The 14,604-nt window shown below is 44.2% G+C and overlaps 1 protein-coding gene across 2 annotated transcripts in view; it reads right to left on the minus strand.

Annotated features, from left to right (window-relative positions):
• Positions 1-14,143, minus strand: part of LOC130384769 (complement C4-like) — an 18,362-nt gene extending 4,219 nt beyond the window's left edge. Inside the window, exons 1-33 of one of the 2 annotated variants that reach the window (XM_056593096.1) lie at positions 14,056-14,143; positions 12,456-12,627; positions 11,498-11,663; positions 11,308-11,378; positions 11,108-11,202; positions 10,919-11,001; positions 10,742-10,829; positions 10,539-10,659; positions 10,175-10,313; positions 9,965-10,077; positions 8,621-8,776; positions 8,361-8,531; positions 7,996-8,190; positions 7,760-7,903; positions 5,916-6,039; positions 5,590-5,676; positions 4,745-4,945; positions 4,513-4,627; positions 4,311-4,381; positions 4,083-4,222; positions 3,542-3,757; positions 3,299-3,350; positions 3,134-3,217; positions 2,837-3,043; positions 2,440-2,515; positions 2,148-2,346; positions 1,681-1,785; positions 1,119-1,281; positions 839-1,026; positions 524-682; positions 378-437; positions 198-288; positions 1-108 (exon numbers count right to left, since the gene is read on the minus strand). The exon at positions 1-108 is cut by the window's left edge and continues 34 nt beyond it. In XM_056593096.1, coding sequence (XP_056449071.1) covers positions 1-108; positions 198-288; positions 378-437; positions 524-682; positions 839-1,026; positions 1,119-1,281; positions 1,681-1,785; positions 2,148-2,346; positions 2,440-2,515; positions 2,837-3,043; positions 3,134-3,217; positions 3,299-3,350; positions 3,542-3,757; positions 4,083-4,222; positions 4,311-4,381; positions 4,513-4,627; positions 4,745-4,945; positions 5,590-5,676; positions 5,916-6,039; positions 7,760-7,903; positions 7,996-8,190; positions 8,361-8,531; positions 8,621-8,776; positions 9,965-10,077; positions 10,175-10,313; positions 10,539-10,659; positions 10,742-10,829; positions 10,919-11,001; positions 11,108-11,202; positions 11,308-11,378; positions 11,498-11,663; positions 12,456-12,627; positions 14,056-14,123 — 4,228 coding nt within the window. In that variant the 5' untranslated portion in view covers positions 14,124-14,143. The other variant, XM_056593097.1, reaches the window with a different exon arrangement.
• Positions 14,144-14,604: the final 461 nt, after the last annotated feature.

Here is a 14,604-nt window from a genome sequence, read left to right on the forward strand (position 1 = left end):
TAGCAGAGTTTTCGTCGATTTCTCTCCTGCGTCGGGTTCTGTGCTTGTCGATTTCTGCGTCGTAATCGTAGTTTTCATCGAAGTACTGGTAGTTGTCCAGAATCTTAGCTGTTGAAATAACGGTTGGCAGTGTTTTCTATTTCTTTACACTGTTTGAAGTACCTTTAAAACTGGTGTTAACAACTAGACCAACTCACAGGTGTACTGAGCCTTCCCCTCCAGCGTCACGTTGATGTTCAGTAAGGTACAGCTTTCCTTGGGCTCCATCAGATAGAAGTGCTTCATGACCTGTACAGATGGACTGCTGAGTTTCTATTCATTTATTTTTTTATTTGCTTTTGACAAACATTGAGCAGAAATAAATCAAACCATCTTACTTTCATTTTGATGTTTCCCGTTCCTTTAAGTTCCACCTTGATCTCGTTTCCTATCATGGACTGAGAAGACAGACAGGATTAAAGAGATGAGTTGGGAGTAGGGTAAGTGGTTCTACGGGCTCGGTGTCCATGATGCCGTACTGTACCTTCAGCTCAACTATCACTTTGTCCGTCGGCTCTTTTAACAACAACTCCCCCTTGTCTGATTTTCCCGATACAAAGAACTCTGCCTCCACCGTACTGAAAGGCTTAGCGGGCTTCTTCACGTCGTACTCTGCCAGGGCCTCCAGAGCCACCATGGTGTCCTGGAGGCAAAAACGTACTTGAATATAGCTTGTAGTTAGACTTTAATATAGCTCGTAGCAGCTGGACTTGAATATAGCTCGTAGTTGTACTTTAATGTAGCTTGTAGTTGTACTTGAAAATAGCTTGCAGTTGTACTTTTACTGTAGCTAGGTCACCTGCGTTGACTTGAAACCCCCGCCGTAGTTCTCCTGCGCGACCAGCCAGCAGGAGGCGCTGTCGGCCCATGGGAAGTCCTGGTGCGCCACAGCTGTCAGCAGGGCGTAGGCCGTCGTTTCCACGGTGAAAGCATCCTGCTGAGAGGAGCTTTCTTGATTGGCTTTCCACACCCGGCAGCCGTTGTCATCTGTGGAGTGTAAAGAAGTCAACAAACACGCAGATTCAACTGTTTCAGTGTGAGCATTGTGTTGTTGGACCGACATTGTGTGTCTGACCGACCTTCTGCAGCCAGAGCTTGGAGCTGCTTCCAGGCTGGTTTGGCTCCGTCTATGTCAGGCAGACAGACGGCCAGGCAGTAGGCTGTGATGGCCACAGCATAAGGCCTCTCCAGCTCCCCCACGTGGGAGAGGAGGTACGACGTCGAGCTGGCGATACTAGCCACCTAAGGACCAAAATAAATTCAGAAGTTTATGGACGTAGAAGTACAGTGAAAAGACCTCAAACCAGAAAGCATGTACGGTTTCTGAACCAGTGCTAGCAGCACCCCTAGGGGTCACTTGGGTAACTGCATGCAAATTCAATATGCAAATATAAAAAAGCACCAAAAAGAGGGGGGCGGGAACAGCAGAGAAAGAGAGTTGAAGATATGTCTATAGATATCTATATGGATATATATATAAAGCTCTATGCTAGGCGTAGTTATATCTATATATATTTGTATATAAAGCTCTATGCTAGGTGTAGCTATAGCTATATCCATATGCATATAAAGCTGTATGGATGCCTGTGGCTATAGCTATATGCATATGTATATGTAGCTATATGCATAGCTGTGGCTCACCACATCGTTCTTCATGCTGTGTTCGACGAATGGGATGGCGTGCTGCAGCGCCACGGCGATGAACGCCGTCATGGACATGTCCTTCCCAGCGCCTCTGATCCCCCCCTGCAGTGGAGGGAAGGGGGGGGGTCAGGAGAAGCACACCTTTAAAGGGGACATATTGAACCCCCAGGTGAGGGTGGGATTAGCCGTTACAAGCCGTTTGGAAAATCGGCCTCTTCTGACATCACAAGTGGGCGTGTCCACCTAGATGTATGACGGATAGATGAGCAACGTTTGCTACAGTCCACTGGAAAGGCTGATAGACTGATCTATCCAGCACACATCTAGATGGACACGCCCACTTGTGATGTCAGAAGAGGCTGATTTTCCAAACGGCTTTTAACGGCTAATCACACTCACACCTGGTGGTATAATATGTCTCCTTTAACCAACCATGTGTGAGTGGGCTCCTGAAACCAGCCTACATCCATGTCCCTGTCTCTAACAGGGTGTGGGTCTGAGTAGGACCCATCCTGTTTCTGCACGGACATCAGGAACCGGACTGAAGTGCTGATGTCCTGATTGGACACGTCCCTGCCAATGTGACCCTGCGGGCCGCCTCCCCTTCCGGCCATCTGGCGATCCGCCAACAGAGACAGCACTTTCACAACAAGAGCGGTGAGCCTGTGGTCAAAACAGAACACGGTAAAGGCCAGTGCTGCTGTTTAGCAGGAGCCAACCTGGGAAGATATTTACAACAATAGATATTATGCCTACCAATAACTTGATGGATATCTTTTATATATTCCATAAGATCCATCATCTTTTCTGTGTTCCAGAATTCTCGTCAAACCTGGAGAGAAAACATAATTGTTTAAATATTTGTGTGCTGGGCTTGCTCAGGCTTGACTTTCTTCTCTTTGTGGACAACTGTTAAACCTCATGAAATCATCATGACATCATCATGACCTCACCACAACATCATCATGACCTCAACGCGAATTCATCGTAATGACATAGTCACAACGTTCTCGTGGTATCACCACAACGTTTTCCTGATGTCATGATGACATCGTCACCATGACCTCATCCTCATGACGTCATCATGAATTGCACGCTGAATAGACAACAGTTAGCAGACGTGGGAGGAGTGATGTGTTTCAGACATGCTGACCCTTCTCAGTCATCTCGAGAGCCTCGTCCCTTTTGCCGGCGGGCAGCTGGGTCCACTGCTGGCTGAGGTCCAGGTAGCGCAGAGCCAGGACTGTCGGGGCCATCGTCTTCATGGTCTGCTCTGCACAGCCACCAGGCAGCTGCAGAAGACGGTCGACCCCTTCGGCCGACAGGAGGACCCTGGCACTGGACTCGCCGAACCCCGCCCCTGGGAATAGGACTCAGCTGTGACTTACTGAAATAAATTACTATCGTAATATGGTAATAATACTACGACACAAGTGGGCTCAACACACACCTTCCATCTTAATGAATAGATTGGAGGAGGATCCGGGGACCGTCTCATTGGGTAGGTTTCCATCGATGCTGAAAGAAGCCCCCCCTGAGCAGACAACAACGCACCCGTTGGTCGATCAGAAATGAAAGAGTCAATGATTAAATGTTTGAATTTGAAAAGTCTCACCTTTCAAATCATAATTCAAAGTAATCTCCTTCGTCTTTTCTTCTCCTTCTGTCTACAAAAAACAGAGAGACACTCATTGATCCTTTGCCATTAAGAGTTGAAACTGCAAAGTAAACTTCATTGGTTAATTCCCATGAAGTAATGATAGCCAGAGATCCTTTCTTGAGCGCTTTCACCCAGACTACCAGTTCCATACCCATCTGCCCCCCATGAGAAACACGCACATTCAATCCATTGACTTACCCAAACGTTCAGGCTCTTTTCAATGGCGTCGGGTTCCCTATTGTTGTTGAAATCATAAAGGCGTATTTTGATGGGTATAGCGCCACTTATCATGGGGATGGCAGCGAAGGTCACCAGCGTAGAGGACCCGCTCTCCACGCTGACGTTCACGAAGGCTGTGAACGTAGAGGAGCCCGGGGAGCAAAGCCCGGGTGTCTGCTCCATGTGAACGGCTAGCTGGAACCACAGACCAGGGGACAGGGTGAGACCTAAACAAGACCTACAGGCTGAGACCTACACAAGACGTACAGGCTGGGACCTACAGGCTGACTCCTACAGGCTGAGACCTACACAAGACCTAGAGGCTGGGACCTACAGGCGGAGACCTACAGACAGAGACCTACAGACAGAGACCTACAGGTTCAGACGTACACCAGACCTACAGATTCAGACGTACACCAGCCCTACATTAATGAGTCTTTGCGTAAAGGCACCTGAAGGACTAAATAGTGGATGGAACCACTGAGATGTCCAGGAGCCCAACAGTCATCCAGATCTTTACCTGTACAGCATCAGGCCCATAGTTGTGGATGACTGCCACAATGCTCAATTGTTCATATCTCCTGACCGAATAGGGCAGTCTCAGAGACACGAAGATGTTCTTAAAGGTTTTCAGCTCGATTGGCTCAACCACACAGAATCCTGCATGGGACACCAAGACAAAAGCTCATTCTCGACACACTGGCTTATATTAGAAATGGTAACTGGAAGGTAAGAAAGTCAGTGTTACCGTGAGTTGGAGATAGAATGACTGCCTGAATTTCCCAAGTGGTAATAGAATCCCCTAGAGATAAAGTGTGTCTAAAAAGGTTTGTATATGTTAATATTCTTTTTGTAATATTAATATATATATTTTTAATTAAATCATATTTTCTGTGACATAAATAAAGAATAATAAAATATAATAGATAATATGTAAAATATTGCATTACTTGTGTTGGTCAGTGGCATCGAAATATGTAAATGCAAAACTTGGAGCAAAATTTCGACGGATCCTATTTGACATGCTGCCAATGAAATATTCCTCAATATCCAGTAGACTGACAGCTGGAGACAGAGGAAACATGACATCAATCAATTAATCAATTAATCAATCAATTAATCTATCAATCACATAAGTTGAATGGCCCTTTGGTTGATACGACTTCTTTCTAACGTGCTTACTTCTGCCAAATCCGTTGTCTTCCGCAGCGCTCTTCCTCAGAGCCTCCCCCCGAAGACAACACTTAAAGAAGATGTCGGCACACTGAGGCTCTGCGTTCATCTCGGTCACCCTCCTCCTCCTCTCCTCACAGGAGCGTCTCATGGGGATGGAGGAGAAGCCCTGGTCACAGCACTGCTGGAGCTCTGAGCTCAGGTTCCCCTCTGAGGACAGAGGAGGTCCACTCACACCATGGGGCAGTTTCCTGATTCACTGACTAATGACACATTTAGATTTACATTTACAATTAGGGCGTTTGGCAGACGCCTTAATCCAAAGCGACTAGCAATAAGTATGTATTTCCCCCAAGGATCAATAAAGTATACGTCTATCTATCATTTGTCATGAGAATATACGTATGGCTGTGGGTACAGTAAGGATATTCATTGAACCAAGTGACAAGCACTAACAATAACAAGGTTTACCCATTCCCTGTATACAACAAAGATAGCTAGGATAAGATGCTACACAATGCTAAGTACTATTCTTATGTGCAAGGACGTGTAACATACATAAGTGCATTGAGTGCCAGTACGTATAATAGGCCTATTCAACTAGCGGCCCGTTGCCCGAATACGGCCCTTCTTAATTCTTTTCTGGCCCACAAGAGGTTGCCTGAAAACCAAAAAAAATTAAATATATATGTTTTAAAAAAAAAAGAGACAAATAGTTGCCTGCATATCAGGTTTGTGTGTGTAATACATGGTGTAATATGATAAATAAAAGGAATGCATGAAGGCAATGCAGAGTCTAGCTGAACTAATATGATATCATGCTATATATTTTGTGAATGTAGTTGTTGCCTTACTCATCTCCAGGAGCTCATGTCGGAGGTCCAAGGCCCGTCTGGAGCGTCGTGCAGCATGGGGTTTACACCTGGACCCTAGAGGAAGTGCTGAGGAATGACGCCCTTATTAGGTCATTGGAGCTTATACCGTACACACACTTTGAGGGAAGAATAAAGAGAGATTCTGAAGGATCACTTTGTACTCTCTCGGTCCAAGAGAGATGAGACACATACTAGAAAGTATTACATGTGTGTCTCATGGAATAAACATTTTTGAAATATCGAATGCTATTATTATATTATTAATTATATTATATTTTATTAGGAGCGCTTCTTGCTTTCAATACCATTTGCTTTGGGTGTTGAACCTGAAGACACAAAAGACAAGCCGGCCTCGGTGAAGATGGAGTCCTGGTCGGGCCCCCCTCGGTATGAGCAGCCCAGGTCGTAGGACTCCATGGCAGAGAACACCTGGGGGGTCAACCCAACTTTATTGATGAAGCTCTTCTCACACAAAACAGACTAAACCATTCGGTGAGGGGTTTTCACACGTAGTATGTATGAGCATTGATGCCATGACAAGCTGTTTATTGGTGTGGTTTGCACTGTGGTTGTGGACGCTGTATTTTGTAATTTGTGATTGGATGGTATTGCTATGTGGGCGGGGCTAGCTAAAGCAGGGCTATATATCAGTCCTTCCAGAAAAACGTGATTATGCGATTGCATAATTCAACGCATAATCAGCCAAAGTCTGCATATTCATGCGGGGGCCGCATTTTTTCAAATATGCCGCACTTTCACCCCATAAATAGCAGATTCCCGCGCGAAATATGCGCATTTTCATTGCAAGAAAGTCACATATATCTTAGCAGAAAGTTGAAAAATGTTGCGTTTACCTCACACAAGAGCAGCCATTTCCCCCTGTTGCCATGGGAACGTTATGAAGTGACATAATTACACGACCTGAACGTCATCGAAAAGCTGCATTTTTCGCAAGTTCCCGCAATTTTTGCAAGTTCCCACAATTTCATCGCATAAAATTGCATAAATCTGCCGCATATTTCATTGCATTTTTTAAGAAAATGTGTCGCATAATCAAGGATTTTTGGCCGCAACAATCCCAAAAAACGCCACATTTTTCTGGAGGGACTGATCTATACACCATGCATGCCAAGCGTTTGGGGTTCAGATCTGGCTCCCTCTGGGGGACTGAGGCACTGTCTGAGCAGAGGGACCGTTCAGGGGTCAACGGAGTGATTCATGTTGGACGGTTTAGTGTTGCTGATCAATAATGTATAGGCTCTTCTAGTTCGGTCTCTCAGATGCACGTTTTGGCCACGCCCGGTCTACATCACAGCACTTTGTTGGCAGTGCTGGGATCCAGTGCTGGGATCCAGTGCTGGGATCCAGTGCTGGGATCCAGTGCTGGGATCCAGTGCTGGGATCCAGTGCTGGGATCCAGTGCTGGGATCCAGTGCTGGGATCCAGTGGTGAAGAGCTTCATACTACAGACCAGGACAATGACCAGGACGACAAAGAAGAGAGAGGGTGTGTGTGTGTAGGAGAGAGAGGGTGTGTGTGTAGGAGAGAGAGGGTGTGTGTGTAGGAGAGAGGGTGTGTGTGTAGGAGAGAGGGTGTGTGTGTAGGAGAGAGGGTGTGTGTGTAGGAGAGAGGGTGTGTGTGTAGGAGAGAGGGTGTGTGTGTAGGAGAGAGGGTGTGTGTGTAGGAGAGAGGGTGTGTGTGTAGGAGAGAGGGTGTGTGTGTAGGAGAGAGAGGGTGTGTGTGTAGGAGAGAGGGTGTGTGTGTAGGAGAGAGAGGGTGTGTGTGTAGGAGAGAGGGTGTGTGTGTAGGAGAGAGAGGGTGTGTGTGTAGGAGAGAGAGGGTGTGTGTGTGTAGGAGAGAGGGTGTGTGTGTAGGAGAGAGAGGGTGTGTGTGTAGGAGAGAGGGTGTGTGTGTAGGAGAGAGGGTGTGTGTGTAGGAGAGAGAGGGTGTGTGTGTAGGAGAGAGAGGGTGTGTGTGTGTAGGAGAGAGAGGGTGTGTGTGTGTAGGAGAGAGAGGGTGTGTGTGTAGGAGAGAGAGGGTGTGTGCGTGTGTGTGTGTGTTGGAGAGAGGGTGTGTGTGTTTGTGGCGGAGCGTGCGTGGCTACGTGCATGTGTGTATCTGTGCGTGCGTGTGGGAGTCTGGATGTAACCTGCTTGGCTGTCAGTCTGTTCCGTCGGTCCAGAGCGTACATGGCCTTGTCCACCACCAGCAGAGCCACCCTGGCCCTCCCCTTCACCTTCACCTCCAGCCCGATGGTCCCCCCGGGCGGGGCGGGGTTCATGGAGGGACTGACCTGCGTCCCAACAACCAATCAGCACTCAGTCGTCCGTTGTGGTGAAGCTTATACAACATTGTTTCTGAGGTTCAAGACAGAAAGGTCCTCACTTTGACCGCCATCTCACACTCATCGACCACGTCCACCCACACGGAGTCAGACACCAGGACGTCCTGCTGGTCGTAGTAGTAGCCAATCAGACGCAAGGAGGGCACCATCTGGGCGGTGATCCTGATCTCGGCGCCGCCCAGTCGGGACATCGTAACCACGGAGCCCTGATGCACCAGAGCCCCGTGACTCAAGACCTGCAAAACACGATTCACCCGACGGTCATCTCAACCCTCGCTCTGCTGAAACATGGACGACGTTGTGTATGATGATGAAGATGATGATGATGATGATGATGATGATGATGAAAATGATGATGATGATGATGAAGAAGATGATGATGATGATGATGATGACGATAGCTCACCAGGTAGTACACCAAACTATCTTTGGGAATACCGTTGATGGTGTTGAACGTGACGCGGAGCTGTTGGTTGACTTTGAACTTCCCGGTGGGAACGCTGATGTACAGGTAGTGCTGACTGGGCGAGGACATGGGCTTCAAAACCTTCTCCTGCGTCACGGTGCCGGCTCGGACCTGTTGCAAATGAAGAAGATACAAAACTGCCATGGCCGGATGTGGTTAATGTGGAGATATTGAAGAAAACGATATCTTGGCACTCTTACGTTAACAGTGATTTGTGCAGGAGGAGAAGCTGGGAGATTGAAGATGTGCACCGCTGCCCCCTCCTGGTTGGTGACCAGCGGTACGGTTTCCCCCCGGAGACTGAGCTCTACCGGGACCTCAGAGGCTGGAGAACCATCCGGAAGACGCAGGAGCACCTGACAACGGGAGGTCAAAGGTTATCTATCAATCATACTGATACAGGGACAACAGATGTAAATTAGCCTTGTGGCTAGAATCTGGTTCAATTATATATTGTGCATTGTCCCTGTCAAATAAACGAAAAAATCAAAATAAATACTAGCCTAATACTCATACTGATAAAAATGATATAATGTGATCATACTAATACAAATCATAATAATAACCATAAAAAATAATTATATTTATATATTTACATTTTTGAATAGGTATATGTATCTTTAAAAATAAATATGAATAAAATAATTACCTATTTTTTGTTCTTATTTTATATATATATGTAAATAAAAAAATACACTAAATAACTCATAGTAAGGTGCTATAATAAATAGCAAACTTGTCATTACTTAACCCTTTGTTAATATTTCTTAATTGTTACTAAAATATCTATTTGGCACAAGTTAATTATTGTTTCATCAATAATTTAATATTAATTGTTTGCATAACCCTAACCCTATCCCTAACTCACGACCCTAACCCTAACCCTAACACACGGCCCTAACCCAAACCCTAACACAAGAACCTAACCCTAACACACGGCCCTAACCCTAACCCTAACACTCGACCCTAACCTTAACACACGGCCCTAAACCTAACCCTAACACACAGCCCTAACCCTAACACACAGCCCTAACCCTAACCCTAACCCTAACACACGACCCTAACCCTAACACACGGCCCTAAACCTAACCCTAACACAAGGCCCTAACCCTTACCCTAACACACGACCCTAACCCTAAAACACGGCCCTAAACCTAACCCTAACATACAAGCCTAACCCTAACCCTAACACATTACCTTAACCCTAACACATGACCCTAACCCTAACCAGTGAGTCAGTGACACTCGGTGGTCAGTGAAAATAAACTATTAACTTGTGCCAAATAGATATTTCAGTAACAACTAACAAATATTATCAAAGGTTTAGGTAATAACTAGTTTGCTCTTTATTATGGCACCTTATTATAAAGTGTTACCAATATTTTTTAGGATTACATATTTTATAATTATAATATTGTATATACAATTACCTTTTTGGTATTAATATAATATAATATAATATAATAATTAATGATAATTCATTATTAATTATTATTGTTATTTATATTATTTATACATATTTATATAAATATATACCTACTTACCACAATGTCTAATGGAGCTCCAGGAATGAAATACGATCGAATTCGAGATAGGTCGATTTCATAAAGTCGAGAAACGATTGGAAGAGATATCTCCGCCTCCTGCATCTCACTGCCTGCAAGCACATGACCAGGATTAGCCCCGCCCCCAGCCCACGACCAACGCGTGCATGACTGTACATCGCCTCATTACTGTGTAAACGGCAAACGTACTCTGTTGTTCTGTGACCGACACGCTCATCACCAGTTCTGCACCCTCCTGCTCCAAGTAGGTGACGTTACACCCTTGGGTTTGTAGCTGTGTCTTTAGCTCTTCAGCCCTGAGAGTCACTGTGCCGACACCATCTTCAATCTGTCAAGAAAGAGGTTTGGGTTTTTACTTTATTTTAGTTGAAGTCGGTTTCTCATTCGCTTCCGAAAAAGCCTCCAGACTCACTTGCATAGCCTCCCCCCTAACCCCCCGCCACTTCTATGGACATCCTCAGTGTACCGACAGCGATATATTGTTGTTTCTCTTTCCTCTGACAAATGTTCTCATTGTAAGTTTCCCCAGTTAACAACTTAGCTTGGTGCTCACCGAGCCAGTCTTCTCCAGTCCCCGGATCATCCGGGAGACTTTGAGGCACTCAGAGCCCTGCAGGCCGGCCACCCTGAACCAGGAGTGGAAGCTCCCAGCCACCGTCTCCCCGTACGAGTACCTGCGTGAAAGGTCGCTACTGTCAGACCACTGCCTAAGCTAAGGTCATTCATGTGCTCATAGCTTGATTCATCAGAACTCACTTGGCCGTCACCGTGAAGGTAAACGTCTCGCGCTCCAACAGAACGTAGCGTTCTTCTGAGTTTATGATCACCTCGAAACTTGGTAAAACTGCCGTTAAAAAACAACAGGTCACTTTTGCTAATGAAATGCATAAAGCTGAAACGCTGACAAGATTAAGATCAAATGTAAACGCTCACCAAATTTCTGGACCTGAAACTCCAGAGTAGCAGCATGTTTCTTATCTCCTTCATAATGTGCAACAATTTTCCATGTACCCAGTCTTAAAAAGAAACCCATGAATGTAAAATAAATCAATGGAAAGAGGAATAAGGAGCTGTGGAACAGGTTAAATGCCGTCATGCAGGTTTTATGATGGGCCTCCTTACCCAGCGACGTCAGGTAGGTACAGATCACCTCTGAACATACCACCGAACGGAGCCCGGAGCGATGAGTCCAGCTTCAGACGGATCCCAGATGGGTTCTGTGAAAGATGAGAATCCATTCAAATCATGAAAAGTGCAACAGTCTTCGAAAGTCTCCTTAGAAGATCAGATTTGAGACGCATCACATCCCACAAAATACTCACAATGACGGATATTTCAATTAGTTCCTCTGAGGGTCGCATGGTGTGGTCGAGTGCGAAGATCCTGTACTGGACTGGAAGTTAGATCATGTAAAACGCATGAATGAATAACGTGGGATGAGTAATATATCACGTACAAGAAGGATATAGTTCAGATTGAGTTGAAGAAGGGGCTGGTGTTGTGCGGTCGGACCTTGATCTGATGGTTTGTACAGCGGTTGGTTGGTCTGGATGAAGAGGTGGCCCCTGTGCATGGACACCAGCACGCGGGTCATCTTCCTCACTGGTGTCTCGGCCACCAGCAGAAGGTACGGATCGGACTTAAACTTTAAGAGAGCGGCCATCCTCTCCCTTTCTATCTGTACCAATCATGAATGGAATATATGTTCAAATGTACACTTGTAAAAACAAAATTCAAGTGCAAAATATGCAAATGAAAAGCAACAGTTTCAGTCTAGATTATTGAGCTATGATTCAACAACGTATTGTGGTTTAGTGCAACCTGTGTCTCGACTACATTATTGAGCTATGTCTAAATGTTTAGTTTAACCTATATCTTCTTCACAATTACAATTACGGCATTTAGCAGACGCTTTTATCCCAAAGACTCACATCGGTTAATGCACACATTGACACACCGACGGCAGAGTCAACCATGCAAGGCGACAGCTACCTCGTCAGGAGCAGTTAGGGTTAAGTGTCTTGCTCAGGGACACATCAACACTCAGCTAGGAGGAGCTGGGGATAGAACTAGCAACCTTTCAGTTACAACACAACTGCTCTACCACCTGAGCTAAGACACATTCTTGAGCTATGCCTAACCACAGTGATTTTTTGTGTAACCTATATCTTCTCTAAATTGTTGAACAAAGTGGTTTAGTGTAACCTTTATCTTCTACCACTGTGGTTTAGTGTAACCTATATATTCTCTACATTATTGAGCTATGTCTAACCACAGTGGTTGAGTGTACCCTATATCTTCTCTACATTATCGAGCTATGTCTAACCACAGTGGTTGAGTGTACCCTATATCTTCTCTACATTATTGAGCTATGTCTAACCACAGTGTTTGAGTGTACCCTATATCTTCTCTACATTATGAGCTATCTCTAACCACAGTGGTTTAGTGTAACGTATGCACGTTATCTTACCATGAGCTCCACGGTTTGGATGGCTCCACCATTAGATGAAGTGGTCTTTTTATCGGACACGACCTGGCCTGACCTCTCATCCTCCAGATAGAGCGTGGTGGCCGAGGAGGTCTGAACAAAGACCTTCTCCTTAACGTTGACGTGGAACACTTTTGGAGCCGAGATGAAGAATCTGTACTTTCACAAATGTAAATTAAAATAGTATTTAAATCACGAAATGTTAACATTTCATGAATAAGAATATAATAAATAAATGAAAAAATAACAGTAGATATTTCAATTCCATGATTCTACCCAGTGGTGGAGTAATATTATTTTTTATATTCAGGCCTACCTTTTACTGGCACACACAGACTCCAGAGCCAAAATTAGTAAAAGCAGCGAACAAGTAGACCTGTGCATTCTTGAGCCTCAACTGGTCTGATAGTCCTGGTCTGAGCCAATGGTCTCCAGATGTCAAGTCTTATAGTCCTGCCCCTTCTCTACTCACTTTCACAGTTGTAATGGCTGCAGTTGTATTTATAATACTGAGCTCACAATTTGAGAGCTAATGAGAGTACAAGTAAGTGTGTTTTTTAACTTGTTTTAAAAAAAGAGAAAGAAGTATAACAAAATACATTTCTAGTTTATTAGATATTAGATGGCAGTAAACGTTAGGCTGCAGCAGCCTGGGTTCACTGCTCTCTCATTGGTCTCTTCAACACTGCCCCGTTTTTTCTAAATCATGTGATTTACTGGAAGTTTCTGATATTTAAATGTCATTATTGAGCTATGTGTAAACAACATATTGTGGTTTTGTGTAACATATCTTCACTACATTATTAAGCTATGTTTAAACATTGTTTAGTGTAACCTATGTCTTCTCTACATTATTGAGCTACGTTTAAACAACGTTTAGTGTAACCTATGTCTTCTCTACATTATTGAGCTAAGTTTAAACAACGTTTTGTGTAACCTATGTCTTCTCTACATTATTGAGCTATGTTTAAACAACGTTTAGTGTAACCTATGTCTTACCATACATTATTGAGCTATGTTTAAACAATGTTTAGTGTAACCTATGTCTTCTCTACATTATTGAGCTATGTTTAAAGAATGTTTAGTGTAACCCAGGTCTTCTCTACATTATTGAGCTTTGTTTAAACAATGCTTTGTGTAATCTATGTCTGAACTACATTATTGAGTGATTTCATTTGAGCTCAATTGATCTCATATTATTCAAATTGTTTTCTGACTCATTATTTATTCTGCTGTGTCATTTTGTTTCATTTCATTTTTACTACATACTTTCACACATGTTTATCTTTACATCAAATTTCGGATGATGGCACCAACGTCATGACTACATGTCATTCTCATACCATCCTCAAGGTGGTGTTATATTGCGCCATTGCCTACGCAGCCTCTCTGTTTCTTTTTGATGTCAAGCATGCATGTTGTTGTCCTGCAGGCTAATTTCCCTTTGCATCATAAGTCAACCTCAAATCATGTGTCAACCTCATCAGTAAACAAATACAAGTAAACAGGTGAAAAATAACAGTTTCAATTTCATGATACTTCCCAGTGGTGGAGCAATATATTTTAATATATTTAGGCCTACCTTTTACTTGCACACACAGACTCCAGAGCAAAGATGAGTAAAATCAACAAACAAGTAGTCCTGTCCATTCTGGAGCCTCAACTGGTCTGATAGTCCTGGTCTGAGCCACTGGTCTGAGCTACTGATCTCCAGTTGTCTAGTCTTATAGTCCTGGATTGAGCCAATGGTCTCCAGATGTCTAGTCTTATAGTCCTGCCCTTTCTGTACTCACTTTCACAGTTGTAATGGCTGCAGTTGTATTTATAATACTGAGCTCACAATTTGAGAGCTAATGAGAGTACCAGTATGTGTGTGTTGAACTTGTTTTAAAAAAAGAGAGAAAGAAGTATAACAAAATACATTCCTAGTTTATTAGATATTAGATGACAGTAAAACGTTAGGCTGCAGCAGCTTGGGCTCACTCTGGGGATCTGCCAAATCAGTTAGGGTTGTGTTGTCATCTGCTCTCTCATTGGTCTCTTCAACACTGCCCCGTTTCTTCTAAATCATGTGATTTACTGGAAGTCTCAGATATTTAAGTTTCATTATTGAGCTATGTTTAAACAACAT

This window comes from Gadus chalcogrammus, chromosome 6 (assembly GCF_026213295.1).
Source record: "Gadus chalcogrammus isolate NIFS_2021 chromosome 6, NIFS_Gcha_1.0, whole genome shotgun sequence".
NCBI lineage: Eukaryota > Metazoa > Chordata > Actinopteri > Gadiformes > Gadidae > Gadus > Gadus chalcogrammus.